A 15,566-nucleotide genomic window follows, 5' to 3' on the forward strand; every position below is an offset into this window, starting at 1 on the left:
AAAGAGATGTGATGAGGGAAGCAGAGGCTGGAAGGATTCAGGGCCGTGGGCCAAGGGATATGCGCAGCCATCAGAGCTGGAAAAGTCCAGACAAGGCTTCTGCCTGGAGCTTCCAGAAGCAACACGCCCGCCAACACTGACTTTAGCCCATAAGACCCATTCTGGACTTCTGACCTCTAGAAATGTCGTTTGTGTTACTTTAAACCAAAAGGTGGGTGGTGTTCCAGGAGCAGCAGGAAACTAATACACACTCACTTCCTGCAGGCCAATCTCTGCTTCAGAGTTTGCTCCTGGGAATCCTGACAAGAGTTTTTATAAAAATTTGCCAACGCAATACCTCCATAAAAACTGAATACTCTGGAAGTCCTATGAGAAAGGAAATGTGTGCTGACATGGGATGATAATAAATGAATAACTAAGAATATAGAATCCAGACCACAGGCCAGACTGCTCTAAGCATTTGACATATATCCTCTCATTTGATCTTCAAAACAACCTTTTTATTACCTCCACCTTCCAGATGGGGAAACTGAGGTGGACAGGCTGAGTAACTGTCCCAAGGTCACAAAGTTGCTAAGTGGAGGAGTCTGGTTGTCCGCGACATTTTATTGAGTGAAAAAAAAGCATACTGCAGAATATTATGCATATCATACTTACATTTATGCAAAAATTATGTATATGTGAGTTTGCATACACGTATATAAATAGGATATGCATATATATATGTATATATATATATACATTCAAAGGTTGTGTATATACACACATAAATAGTACAAACGCCTGGAAAGACAAACACCAAATGATCACTTCTTCAGATATTTTCATATTGTTTCAATAAACATGTACTAATTCTGAAAATTAATGAGCATTTTACATACAAGCTAGATACTTAAAACCCGTAAGTTCACCTAAAAACTCCACCAAGTCTCTTCCTTCCAAGTTTCTAGTCAAGGGAAGAAAACAGCTCTCTGCCCCCTTCCAGGACAATACAGTGACAATGACCCCACCAAGTCCCCTCCCTGGCAGAGCACACTCCCGTGATGGTTTGTAAGCCCGGTGTTCCACCCGGTCCCCTCTCCATGTCCACGTCCATAGTTAGGCTGTTTAAATGGACTTGGTGAAGCCCCTAGTAACATGGACAAATGTTTGCTCAGGATTTAGCGTCAGGTGAGGAAAGCAAGATAAAGTCGGTCCCCCTTATCCGTGAGGGAAACGTTCCAAGACCGCCAGTGGATGCCGGAAACCGCACATAGTACCAAACCCTATGTGTACTGTTTTTTCCTGTACATACTTAGGCTAAAGTTTAATTTATAAATTAGGCACAGTAAGAGATTAACTAATAATAGAATAGAACCATTATAACAGTATACTGTAATAAAAGTTATGTGGCTGTGGTCTCTCTGCTCATGTCTTCCACCCACAGATCTAATACCTTTTCCATCTTAACTAAGCACTTACCACAGTGTGGCTGTAACTTTCACAGTTTGAAGTGTGACCGCAAAACTAGCATGAATTTCTTTTTGTCTCTTCACAATTTCACGGGTAGAAGATTCATTTCTCCTGTAGATCTTAGAAACCTCAGCCTATGTGGACAGACAATTAAGTTCGCGAACTCATCCTAGAAAAAGTGCTACACACCTCATTGCTGAATATCACTATGGTCACCTTTGAAGTACTCCCCTTGGGAAGCTATGCACCCACGCCAGTGCCTAGTCCACCCTTCAAAGCAATTTTGGAACTCTTTTCCTGGAATGGCCATCAGAACTGTCATCGTATTATCCTTGACGTCCTGAATGTCATCAAAATGTCTTCCTTTCAATATTTCCTTTATCTTTGGGTAAAGAAAGAAGTCATTGGGGGCCAGATCAGGTGAGTAGGGAGGGTGTTCCAATACAGTTATTTGTTTACTGGCTAAAAACTCCCTCACAGACAGTGCCGTGTGAGCTGGTACATTGTCGTGATGCAAGAGTCATGAATTGTTGGTGAAAAGTTCAGGTTGTCTAACTTTTCCATGAAGCCTTTTCAGTACTTCCACATAGTAAACCTGGTTAACTGTTTGTCCAGTTGGTACAAATTCATAATGAATAATCCCTCTGATATCAGAAAAGGTTAGCGACATCGTTGCAACAAGTTCGCGAACTTAATTGTCAGGCATTGTTTGATTTCTTTCCTTATTAAATCAAGAACTGCCTCCTTTTCTAATTCTGAAAATTAATGAGCATTAATTCTCATTAAATTCTCTGTAAAGGAAGCACTTTACAGATTCCCTGCCGCACACCTGAATTGCCAATATCACTACTCTTGCACTTTGGGGCCATTAAGTAAAATCAGGGTGACCTGAACACAAGCACTGCGACACCAGTGACAGTCGATCTGACATCTAAGATGGGCCCTAAGTGACTAATAGGCAGGGAGCATATACTGAGTGGAGACGCTGGACAAAGGGATGATTCATGTCCCAGGCTGGACAGGGGAATGGCTTGAGGTTTCACCCTGCTACGCAGAAAGGCACACGATTGAAAACTTATAAATTGTTTATTTCTGGAATTGTCCATTTAATATTTTCGGACTCCAGGTGACTGCCCATAACTGAAACTGTGGAAAGTGAAACCGCGGATGGGGAGGGCCACTGTACATAATCGTAAAGTCCCCTGGCTTATGAGTCTGTAAAAACAAAGAGTGCGAGTCCCGGCACCTGCAATGAGGCACCGCAGATGCCGTCCTGATCGAGGCTCAGACCCACAAACACTCCACCCACAACTGGACTTCCACATGAGGAAAGACCTACACAACATGTTTGACGCCATCAGCGATTAACGAACTGCAAGGTACAGCGGTAGGCTGACTCTCACCCACCCACTGAGCAAGGATTTTGTAGAAACAATCACACCCAATGGTGTGAACACGAAGGGAGCAAGACACGTGGGTGTGCAAGTGCGTGCACCTTCCCGGAAAGCAATTTGGCACTAAGTGTCATGATCTTGGAAAACGTTAAAGACTTGACCTCACAATTTCACTTCTGGAAATCTAAGGAAATAATTGGAAATGCAAACTAATGTTTATACACCAAGATGTTCACCATATCACGATTTACAGTAAAGCAAACAGAAAACCTAAGTGCCCAATAAAAAGAAAACAGCTAAACAAATTAACCGTAACGTCGTATATTACGAGCCATTAAAAAGTTATTAATGAGGAGTAATAATTACTTATAAAATGTGAAGTGAAAAGAGGAGAAGGACTCCAAATAACTGCTGTCATGTAACGACATAAGGAGAAACTCGTCGAAATAGACGGGGTGGAAGGGAATGACATTTAATATTAATGGCAAGTGGCAGCTGAGCCCAGAGGAAAACCACAATTTTGCCCTTTCCTCGATTTTCTGTCTTTTTTGTATTGTGGTAATGATACTTTTATAACGAGAAAACATGGCATATATTTTTTTAAAACGGAAAACATCCCCTAGCTCTCCTTGAAACATCACATCCATTTGAGGCTGCCTCCGGAACCGCCCCCTTCCAGACTGACCACTGGCGTCATGGTTTTCCCTGTGCTCTTCTTCTTTCCTTCCCTGTTATCTGTAGTTCGATTTACCTCCATCCGATAGAATGCACACTGTGAAGGGTCTACACTGTCCAGAGACACCTGGTGTGAGCTCAACAGAGGGGAGCTAGAATGGAATACAGAGATGTACAGACACAGTTCCCTCCCACATAGAGCTCAGGGTTTAATGGAAAGGCCAGACAGACAAGCAGGTCCTGTAATCCAAGAACAATGCAAAAGGAGCCCCAAGAGAGGCCCAAGTACACTGCTGTGGATATTCAAGAGATGAAGTGGTTCTGAATTGGGGAAATGCACAGGTCATAATTGAACTGGGTAGCAGAGTAGGAGATTTCCTGGCAGATGGGACAGCATGAGCAAAGGCCCAGTAGTATAGCAGGTTTTAGGAGATGGCATCCAGGACAAGCAGTACCCATATGAGTTTATAGCAGAGAAAGAAAAGCGAGGCTAGATCAGTGAAGGCCTTATGTGCCAGGATAAGGAGACCGGGGTTTCTTCTATGACCTGGGAATACCTCCAAAGGGCCTGAAGGGGAAGAAGACAGACTCCGTACATCGGGTCCCGTTTTTCCACTGTTTACGTGGCAGTATGCAGTTTATAATTGGGCTCATAGCAGATGCAGACAAAGGGACTTTTAACTCCACACAATCAGATCCACCAAAGAAAAAGGAATTCCAGAACTGTGCACCAATTCTGGGGCTTTAACTGACCTTTGTCCTGCACCAGCACCTCCAGCTCCTCTCGAATGCCGTCGTACCAGCTTGTGATGTCCACGTGGAGGGAGTAGTCACAGCAGGATTTGGTGTCAGCTGCTTCATGCCATTTCTCAAAGGCGGTCAGGAGGCTGGACCCAGGTTCAGGGACCACATGGTCAACTGGGACAGAAAAATGTGTCAACATTCCAAGATCCTTAGGATGCAAGTTATTCCAATGGTAGCCTCCTCACCACCACCATCACCATTGCCATCAGCACCACCATCACCATTACCATCATCATCACCACCATGATCATCACCGTCACCATCACCACCATCATCATCACCATCACCACCACCATCACCACCACCATCATCACCATCACCACTACCACCACCACCACCACCACCATCTCCACCATCACCACCATTACCACCACCACCACCACCACCATCACCACCATCACCATCTCCACCATCACCACCATTACCACCACCACCACCACCACTACCACCATCACCACCACCATCATCACCATCACCACCACCACCACCACCATCACCATCTCCACCATCACCACCATTACCACCACCACCACCACCACCACCACCACCATCACCACCACCATCATCACCATCACCACCACCACCACCACCACCATCACCATCACCACCATCATCATCATCATCACCACCATGATCATCACCATCACCATCACCACCATCATCACCATCACCACCACCATCACCACCACCATCATCACCATCACCACCACCATCACCATCTCCACCATCACCACCATTACCACCACCACCACCACCACCATCACCACCATCACCATCTCCACCATCACCACCATTACCACCACCACCACCACCACCAACACCACCATCACCACCACCATCAACACCATCACCACCACCACCATCATCACCATCACCACCACCACCATCACCATCACCACCATCACCATCTCCACCATCACCACCACCACCACCACCACCACCATCACCACCACCATCATCACCATCACCACCACCATCATCACCATCACCATCACCACCACCATCATCACCACCACCACCACCATCATCACCATCACCACCACCACCACCACCATCACCACCACCATCACCATCACCATCACCACCACCATCATCACCATCACCACCACCACCACCACCATCACCACCATCATCATCACCACCACCACCACCACCATCACCATCACCACCATCACCATCTCCACCATCACCACCATTACCACCAACCACCACCATCACCACCACCATTAGCATCATCACCACCATCATCACCCATCACCACGACTTCCACCAAGATCAACACTGTCATCATCGCTATCCTTTTCATCATCACTCCCATCATCGTCAATATTGCCATCATTGTCACCATCATTATCATAATCATCAGCAGTGACACTGTCACCACCATCTTTAGTCTTCATTACCACCATCACCACCATTATTGTTACTGTCGTCTTCTGCATCATCATCATCATCATCACAGCTATTTATTGAATGTTTCCTATGTGTCAGATACTGCCACAAAGACTTTACACAAATTATCTCACTAAATGCTCACAACCATCCGGTGACATGAATATCCCCACTTTCAGATTAAGAAACTGAGGCTCAAAGAGGGTGAGGAACTTGTCCAAGGTCACACAGTTGTAAGTGGTGGGGAGAAGATCCCCATAGAATCCTGTTAGAGGTAGAGTCTGAACTCTTTTCCATTAGTCCACACTGCCTCTGTTGGGGACTATCTGTTATGCAGCAATGTTGACTAATACAACATTTCCCAGCTGTGTAACCTTGACAAGGAGCTTCTACTCCCCCACGTGTCATAATAATACTTATGTCACTGGTTCTAAAACTTCAGCTTTCTGCATACTATGTTCAGGAATTGTTTGCTTTATCTCCCTATAATCTATATCATTCTTTACTTAATACTTTTCTTAATTCAATTCAGTTTCTAAAACTCTAAATTCTGACTCCATTCTCAACCTAAGCAGCAACATCCATGATGCGCTAGTTATTGTATTTCAATATGCATTAAAATTTAAAAATTTTAACGTCTATATTGCCTCTATATCCTTTTGTGCACCACCAGTGGCACACATAATATACTGATGTTTATGGCAGGGTTGTAGTGACAATTACATTAAATGGTACGCTGAGCAACGTGCCTGGTGTACACTGAGCACTTGTGTGTTGCTGATGATACTGGTGATAAAGTCACAGTTATGTCCCTAAGGCAGGGGTACAACTCACTGATCATCGTGGTCCCGCCTGCCAGCGCTGCCTTGGTCCCTTGGAAGAAGTCATCAGCGGCAGTCATCCCCTGGGAGGGCTTCTGCAGGTATGTGTTGACATCAATACCTCCGGGAATAACCATCCGCCCATTGGCTTCAATTGTCTTCACTCCACCAGGAACAATTAAGTTCTCTCCTATTTGTCTGGAGACAAAAAACAGAGACAGCTTTGGTTCTTAAAAGAAAAAGAAGATGGCAGCCACCTGTGCAGCTTCAGTTCCATTAGATAAACATTTCTGAGCCAGGTCCTATGCAGGGCACTGAGTTGACAGAGGTAACTCAGGCAGGTCTCTGCCCTCAAGGGGCTCATGGCCTAAGAAGGAGCACATAGGCAGATGGTTACAATCCAGTGCAGCAAAGCGGGTGGGGAGCATGAGATGGGCTGCTTCACCAGCCCGGTTATCTGGGAAGACTTCCAGAGGGAGGTGGCAGCAGAGCTGAATCCAACAGACGTGAGACCAGTATCTCCATCAAGTGGCAAAGGGTCCTCTGAAGAGCCCGTCACTCCAGAGTACTTCACACACTTTTAGCAATAGCCTCGGGGATAGAGAGGTGAGTATTTGCAGAGTGAAAAGTCCCCTTAGCTCTGCAAGCTTTTAGAAACACTGCTATGGGCTAAACTGTGACCCCCAAATCCCTATGTTGAAGTCCTAACCCCAGGACCTCAGAATGTGACTACATTTGGAGATGGGGCCTTTAAAGAAATAACTAAGTTAAAAGGAGGCCCTTAGGGTGGGGCCCTAATCCAACAGGACTGGTGTCCTTACAAGACGAGGATGAGAAACCAGAAGTGTGCGTGCACGGAAGGCCACGTGAGGACACAGAGAGAAGTGAGCTGTCGACAGGCCAGGGACAGAGATTTCAGCAGAAACCAGCTTTGCTGACACAGCCTGGACTTGCAGCCTCCAGACTATGAGAAACCAATGTTTAAACCACCCAGCCTGGGTATCCTGTTATGGTGGCTTGAGCAGACCAGCATCTGCATGTCACAGGAGGGCTGGAGAGGGAGCTGAAGAGACGAAAGTGAGGGAAGACGTCAGCCCCAATACGTGTCTTGGAACACCAAGGCTCTGTCTGGCAGCCAAACAGTGCTTTCTCTCCTGGCCCCCTCAACCCAATTCTGGAAATTCTGGGCAGGTAGAAGAAAGAGCTATGAATTCAGTCAGAGGTGCTAGGTTGGAATTCCTGCCTTGCCACTAATGGGTTCTGTGATGTGGGGCAGAGATGTAACCTGTCTACCTGCCATTCCCGTAAGATAAAGACCAGCGTGTGAATTTCACAGCCGGCTGGGCTGCATGAGCGCTGTGGCAGAGCCTGGCACACAGGATGGGCACTCAATCAACGCTAGTCCCTTCTCCATCGGTATTCAAACCTCCCCAAATCTCTCCATCCCTGATATTCCCAGGAACACGGCACAGTCATTCTGCAACAGCGCGCCAGCCTTCCATTCCCTCCACGGCCAGCAGCCTAGGGAGACTGGCTTCTTAAAAGGCGCATTTGGTCAACCCACTTTATCAGTCCGTCTTCTAAGTAGACATCGGCATAGAAGGACTGGTCATCGTTGATGATTCGTCCACCTTTGATGAGGAGTCGGTCACTCTGAAAAGCCAAGCAAAGTATGAAGTGTCATTTGGGAAAGGCTAGGAATTCTTTTTTTTTTTTTTTACTTTTAAATAAAATTATTCAAACATTTTCAAAAGTAAAAAATGGCATAACAAAGCAAGACCCTATCTCGGCAAAGTTCAGGCTCTCCCTTGCTTTGGGTCTCTGCTCAGTGGCACCTACCTGAGCGCCCTCCCCTTGCCTGCCCTGTTTGGAAAACCACACACCGCTGCCCTGCCAGCAGATGCCACACCCTTTGCCCACTTTATGACTATGTGGTACTTATTATAGTATGTCTGACATACTATACATTTCCTTTTTTGTCTCAAATGTGTCTTGCCCGACTGACATCAGAGCTGTGGTATATTACACCACTGGCTGAGTCAGGCACACGTCCGAGAGGACAGACTGCATATGCGTTGATGTGGATGGATGGCACCACCTAGAGTGGTGCCCTGCAGCTGTCCTTACGAAACTGTTAGCTCCATGGGGGCAGAGATTTCACCTAGTTTTTCACTGCTGCATCTCCTACACCTTGAATACACCCTGGCTGGCTGGCTGAGTGGATGAGTGGATGGATGGGTGGGCGGATGGACGGACGGACAGATGGGTAGGTGGACAGATGGATGGATGAACTAGTGGATTAGTGGATGGATGGATGGATAGATGGATGGACGAGTGGATTAGTGGATGGCTGGCTGGCTGGATGGATGGATGGGTGGATGAGGGGGTAGGTGGACGGGTGGGTGGGTGGATGGATGCATGGATGCAAAGATAGATGGAAGGATGAATCAGCACATCCTGTTCTGCAGGAGGAAGGTCTCTGGAGGAAGGGGCTTCAACCTCAATCACTCCCAGGACCAACACCTGCCTCTTATCCCTAAAATAGAAGCCAGCCAGGACGTGTGCATCCCAGGGAGGACACCCTCTGGAGGATGCTCCAGGACCAAAGAAAGAGTAGGTATGAGCTCTGCGTATCCAGAAGCAGAGACAATCTGGTTTGCAGGTTCCCCCGGCACCAGAAAGCAGGAAAATGTGCGTCATCAGCAGGCGGCGCATGGCTTCCAGAATACGGCCCCCTGCAGGCAGCCGTCTCCCTTGTCATACCTAATAGAGGGCTTTTCAGGCTCAGCCTGGAAGGTGGTATTAAATGTGCTGTGAGCCAGAAGATCAGCCCGCCCTGCTCTGCTCTGCGAATCGGATGGTGTAGTTTGGGCTCAAGTCCACCCTCCCCAACTGCCACCAGCTACCGTGTGAAGCACTGCCAGGAGGCCACACTCTAGGTGTTCTCAGGTGCCAGTATGTCTCTTAAAAAGTAAGCCCACACTAAGGCAAGAGCTGATGTGACTTTCTCATTTTCCCCTAAAATTAGTGCTGCTTATGCCTGTTAATCAGCATTTTCCAAGTCACGTCCCTTGGAACTCTAGTTCAGGGCGGTTTTAGTGCATGTTACCCCAAAAGGGGAGTCCCAGGTGTAGTGAGTTTAGAAAATTCTGGGTTAAACAGAAGCAGAAATGATCTCTATGACAGGAATTCCCAGATCCTTTACTCTGCTAACGTGCAATGTGAATATTCACGAGGGGAACTCAGCTTACATATTTTCCAAACGTAGATCCTTTTGTGAAAAATTTGACGAGGAGACTTTTCCACAGGAGACCCCTGTGGAAGTGTGCTTTCCTGGAACGGTGTGCTCCACGCCTGTTTACGCCGAAAGGCGCTAACGGCATTAGGTCTGACCTGACCTCGTGGAGATGGGCTGAGACACGGGGTCACCTCCCACATTCTCATAACTAACAAGGGAACAAGGAACGGATTAGACCCAGCGTTTCCTAACTTCCTCTCCAGCATCTGTCCATCAGACACACTTCTGTCACGTTCCTAAACATTTCCACCCTCTAGAATCCATGACATTCCACCATCTGTTTCAATTTAGGGAAAAAACGAGGTCTGTGATCCAAGGACCCAACTCTCTCGGGCTCCGTTTCTTCATGCAGGAAATGCAAGTGGGGAAACTCACAGAACTGTTTACCAAAAAAAAAAGTCAATTTTATGGGACATAATTTTAAGAATTTAACAAAATAAAAGTCACACATTTAAAAGAAAAATATTAATACCCTCCCTCTCACAGATAACCATGAGGAGTAAACATAACATACATGAATAGTGACGTGCTCTGTATAGAAATCACTGTTTAAATACTTTAAAGACAACAAAATATCTAACTAGAAATTCAACAGAAATCCCACAGCCCAGGTATGCCAGAGACTGCCAGTTCATTCCACAGCGATGGCGGTGACCTAAAAGTGAATTACGCTCACCAGGGCTCATGTCCTTGGATCAGTGTTGTGGAAGAACAAAATGTCCAGAGTCAGACCGACGCAGGTTCCAATCCTTGACCACTTATTGTCCATGTCACTTAATCTCTCCTAGCCTCGGTTTCCTCATCTATAAAATGGGACAAGTGTCCCTGTCCCATAGGACAGCTGGGAGAACCCCAGGGGGTATGCACCCAAAGTGCTTAGCACAGTCGTGGCACGCGTAAATTGTGGGTAGAGTTACACATTGCTTATTCTTTGTCATTTTCTGTAGCAGGCACTACACTCAATAAATATTTAAGAAAGCAGGGAGTGCCGCTGAAAGAAACAGTTCTTGCCCTCAAGGAGTTCTCAGGCCAGTGGGGGAAACTGAGTCATAACCAAGCCTCTGTACCCCCGTGTGGGGAGAGCGGGCACAGAGGGATGTGCAGAGACTGGCAAGAGCACTGAGGAAGCCTCCTCCACTCCAGCCCTCCCAGGGGGATATGCTTCTTCTGAGATTAAAGAACCAGTAGGAGGAGAAAAGGGACTGCAGAGGGATGCGTGGGGACAGGCAGAGGTCGGAAGGCGCCCAGCATGCTTGGGGATCTGCTGTGGCTTCCTCTGGTTGGGGAACCCAGTGGGGAACCTGGGAGGTATGTTAGGTGCCAGCCCACAGGGACTCTAAGGGACTCTAACGCATGCATGGAAGGGAGTCTGGGCTGGTCGCAAGGTAATGAAAGGGTTTTCATCAGGGAAGATGTCAAACACACACCAGTTTCTGAACTAGGACCTCATGCAAACAGTGGGCAGAAGTAGAAAAAGGGAATCTGACCATCTTTACATTTTCCTTAAAGCTGGGGTTTCATAATAAGTGTCAATCAAGTTTGCAAAATGTATCAAGAGCCTTAAAAGTATTCATGAATTTTGACACTAGAAATCTAGCTCTGGGAATTTGTCCACAGGAAAACATCCCAAGCAAGGTCAAAAACTCGTACAGAAAGACGTGATCCAGCATTAATTACAGCCGTACAACCACACCACGAACGGGCATCTTTCATGGGCATCATCATCTTCCTCCTCAAGCATTTCCCAAGAATTTTTAAGAACTCACAACAAGTGTTGAACAATGAAATGTCAGGTGAATAAGCAAAATGCCAAACTCTCTTTAGGGTGGTAATTTCAGGGTGAGTAGATCTTTCTGGTAGTAACTGACTCCCCCAAGCAGAGACTTTGGGGCGCCTCCATGTCCCCACTGCCTCTTGCACCTCCTTCTCTTCCACGACACTCATCATACTTCATGGTCGTTGTTCACGTGTCCCTCTGTAGTTGGGCTGGACACCCCTTCATGGCCAGGAAAGTCCTGTGCAATTCATTCATCTCTTTATCCCCAGGGACCCGCCAAGAGGCTTACACTGTATTCAGCCAATGTCTGCCAAGTGGGAGGCGAGGGGGGTGACAGACAGGAGGCAAGGGAAGAGGGAAGAAGAAAGGGAACGTTTGAAAAGAGAGTGAGAAGGAGAGACAGGAAGAGTGAGATTAAAAAAATGATAAAGAGAAGGAGTGACAGAGAGAAGGTAGAAAGGGAGGAAGAGAGGGAGGAGAGAAACAAAAAGAGAGAACCCTAAGGTCTCTTTTCTGCTTTTACATTTCCCTGAAAGCCTCAGCTCGCTGCCTAGGAATCGAAGTTTGCTTCGTGCAAAGCCTGTACAATACAGGCTCCTCCCCCTCCTCACAGGGGGCCCACCTAACCCTCGCTGCTGGGCAGGAACCCTGTCTCCACCGCCTGCTGCCCTGTGAGTCAGGAGACGCCCGGGGAAAGGGAGGGAGGGCTTCTTCTCCAAACCTGCTATTATCTCCCTTCCAACCCCAACTGGGAAGAGAGATCTGGGGTTGGCAGATTGCCTTTGTTCTCTTCACAAATATTAGGCTTGATGCTGAGCACTGCTTACAAAAAATTAGCCTTTAAAGCTTCAGGCATTCCTACCCATACAACAGCAAAATAAACAACAGTCAGCCTCCACTAGCAGGGGAGGTTTGCATCACCGTGAACTTCCTGCATCGCTGTCTATCCCTGAGTAACGGATTAAACCTCCCTGAGTTCTGCTCTCCCCAGTGCATGGTAGAAATAAAACCTGTCATCTCCACCACGAAGTCAGAGGAATAGAAAATCCATTAATGTCTGGGGAGCCTCAGAAGAAAGAGAGGTGCTTTTCTCATTAAACCAAAGTTTACCCCAAAATCACTAGTTTAGCAACCATGACTAGCTGGCAAATAGAGAACTAATACTTTATTACAGATACAATAGGAAAAGACGCTCATATGTCATCAAGGAGGGGCCATTTGAGCTGGGTTCTGAAACATGAGAAATTTAGGAAGCTGACAAGTGGAGAAGAAGGGGAACATTCCAGCAAAATAAATAATACATACACAGACAGGTAGAGTGTTCTGAGAGTCCCAGGTTCCACGTACTGGCTGAAGAACGGAGGGCGGAGACGAGTGCTGTCCACGGTGCTGAAACATGATTGCGTACTAGGAGAGCAAGGTTTCTCCAAACCCTGGGACGCTCACCCGCCATTCCTGTCTCTCCTATCTCATCCAGCCTTGTAGTTCCTCACTGCTTTTCTTTCTCAGCTCACCGGCATATTTGTAATCTTTACATTACCACAGAACCAAAGCAATCATAGCTTATGGTTTACAACACATGCAGTTGGTTTCAAGTACTTTCAACTCTTAGTACCACCCTTTCAATACTTTCATTCTTCCACCCCATGAAGTTGGGGGGAGGGCATGCACCCCCCATGTCCCCGCTCCTAATGCTTCACTAACGCAGAGATCGGCATCTGTGGTCAATAAATGGGTGTCAAAAAGGATCTCACAGGTTTGGTCTTCACATTGAAGAGGCCACTCCAGCCGGGGGGTGGGGGTGGGGGCTGGTGCGTGCACCTTCTAATGAGGCTGCCTGATTCTCAGTGGGAAGGGGCTCAGCGCAACTAAATGACCAGTCACTTCTGGAAAGATGAATCCTTTTCTCTCCAAAGGGCAAGCATGGAAATGAGTCTCAGAAAGATAGGGGAAGCCCCATTTTTTGCAGAAATGTGCTTGTTGTCCACGCATTAAATGCAGACAGAACTGCTTTCTCGTAAGACAAAGAAAATGTCCAGGGGTTTTAAAAGTTATTAATCCTTCAAACAAGCCACTGACGGCAAGCTCATGTTTGCAACTCAAAAATCCAACTGGACAGGTAGGTATACCTCACTTATGCGGGTACAGCTCATACCACGGCACCAGCACCTCGATGATCCTGAAATCCATGGGGATTACCTGCTAAACATTCCGAAAATCCAGGGACTTTGTCACAGTTTTCATTAACTAGATCTACATGACTTGTTACTCACAAACACCGCAGAGAACCTTGGTGCAGACCCTCTGTGGTAGTCTGTGCTACTTGTTTCACCATTCTTCCTGCCCCCCGACCCTTGCCTTGCTCCAATGTGGGTGCAGGGCTCTCCTGCCCCACTGCCTATGCGCATGACCAGGTGACTTGCTTTGACCAATAGAATGAGAGTAGAGGTGAGTGTCCCAGTCTGAGCAAAAGCTATAAGAGGCAGATGGGTTTCCACTCAGCTTCTTCAGAGCCCATTGGCCCCCATGAAGCACAGAACCCAATAAATGAGTCTTCTTCAGTCTGAGTTCCAGAATGAGAAGGCAGGAGGGGCATACCTGACCCAAACAGAAGCCTGAAGACAAAGCTAGCCGAGCCCTGCCAAGGCTCTGCCACCCACCGACCTGTAAGCAGTAGTAACTATTGGTGGTTGTAAGCCACAGAATTACAAGGCTGTTCGTTATGGGGCATTACTGCATCCAAGTGCCCTGATACCCCATCGGGGTTCTGTGCCCGGAGCCCCGGCCACAGTGACTGCTGTCTAGGAGCTTTTCTAGCTCCAATACTTCCTGATTCCATGACTCGGTTACTCCCTTTAACAAGCGGAGCCTCCTCCCGCCAGGCTCCCCTCGCAGATATCCCATCCAGCCTCCCTGCAGCAGCAAGTGCTGCCATACTGCACGTTCGTATTTATTCCCAGAAAACCAGCCCATTTTCTTCTGATTTTGCCTCAGGGGACGGCCTGTCAGCCGGAGGCCCTCTGCCACACTTTCCAGGAAAGCAGCCCTGGAAGTGACGACAGGCCTGACACGGCATCTAATTAACACACATTTGTTCTCCACTCTGAGTAGGGGCCATGGTGGCAGTGTCCTCCTTCATGAATCAGAAATACAGGCAGTTCCCATGGACTGCAGGCCTTTTCTGCAAGCTCAGGCACATTTCCATGACAACCGCAGTTATAACGGGTGAGATGCGAGATCTCAGGCCCCACAGTACCTGCTGGGTATTCAGAAAGCACTCCCTGAGGGAGTGAGTGCCTGGTTTTCAAACAACACACCTCTGTCATGTGCCCAGGAGTGGGCAAGGCCTTCAGCTGCCAGGAGGAGGAGGAGGACGCTGGCTACACCTGCCTTTATGTCTACAGACTCCAGTGCTTCCTGGTCTCTGCTTTTCCCCCGATATGAAGCAATCTGAACAGAAATCCTTTACCTTTAAGGAATATCACATTCTTGAGTGCCTAGTAAGGATCAGTTCGGCATTACGTGGGTTTCCCTTTTTAATTCTTAAGTCCCCTTAAGAAGTGGGTACAATTACTACAAATGAGGAAACTCAGAAAAGTGAAGTCACCTGCTCAAGGTCACACAGCCAGATGGTGGAGATGCATTCGAACCTAGTGCCATCTGCTACCTACAAAGTGACAGCCCAGTGCCCTCTGGTGGTTGTCCCAGTGTTCTCTTCACTGCACCTGGTTAACAGGTCTGGGCCTCAGTTTTCTCCTCTGCAAAATGGGGATGAGTGAGCACAGACCACACCTATCCAATCCGCTACTTATCAAGAACGTTCCGAACACCACGCACCTCACCTTCCCTCCTGACAGGATTGCTGTGATTGTGACCAAAAGGGAGTAAGACTAAAGGGCTCTGGAGGTTGCAGAGGGCTCTCCAGCAGTCAGATATTAAACTTGAGACCTACT

General features: G+C 47.4%; 1 protein-coding gene across 2 annotated transcripts in view; it reads right to left on the reverse strand.

Annotated features, from left to right (window-relative positions):
* Positions 1-15,566, reverse strand: part of CRMP1 (collapsin response mediator protein 1) — a 57,361-nt gene that overhangs the window by 29,685 nt on the left and 12,110 nt on the right. For both annotated transcript variants that reach the window (XM_033105547.1, XM_033105548.1), the window contains exons 2-4: positions 8,103-8,191; positions 6,552-6,736; positions 4,275-4,439 (exon numbers count right to left, since the gene is read on the reverse strand). In XM_033105547.1, coding sequence (XP_032961438.1) covers positions 4,275-4,439; positions 6,552-6,736; positions 8,103-8,191 — 439 coding nt within the window. The remainder of the gene's footprint in view (positions 1-4,274; positions 4,440-6,551; positions 6,737-8,102; positions 8,192-15,566) is intronic.

This window comes from Rhinolophus ferrumequinum, chromosome 5 (genome assembly GCF_004115265.2).
Source record: "Rhinolophus ferrumequinum isolate MPI-CBG mRhiFer1 chromosome 5, mRhiFer1_v1.p, whole genome shotgun sequence".
In the NCBI taxonomy this organism is placed as follows: domain Eukaryota; kingdom Metazoa; phylum Chordata; class Mammalia; order Chiroptera; family Rhinolophidae; genus Rhinolophus; species Rhinolophus ferrumequinum.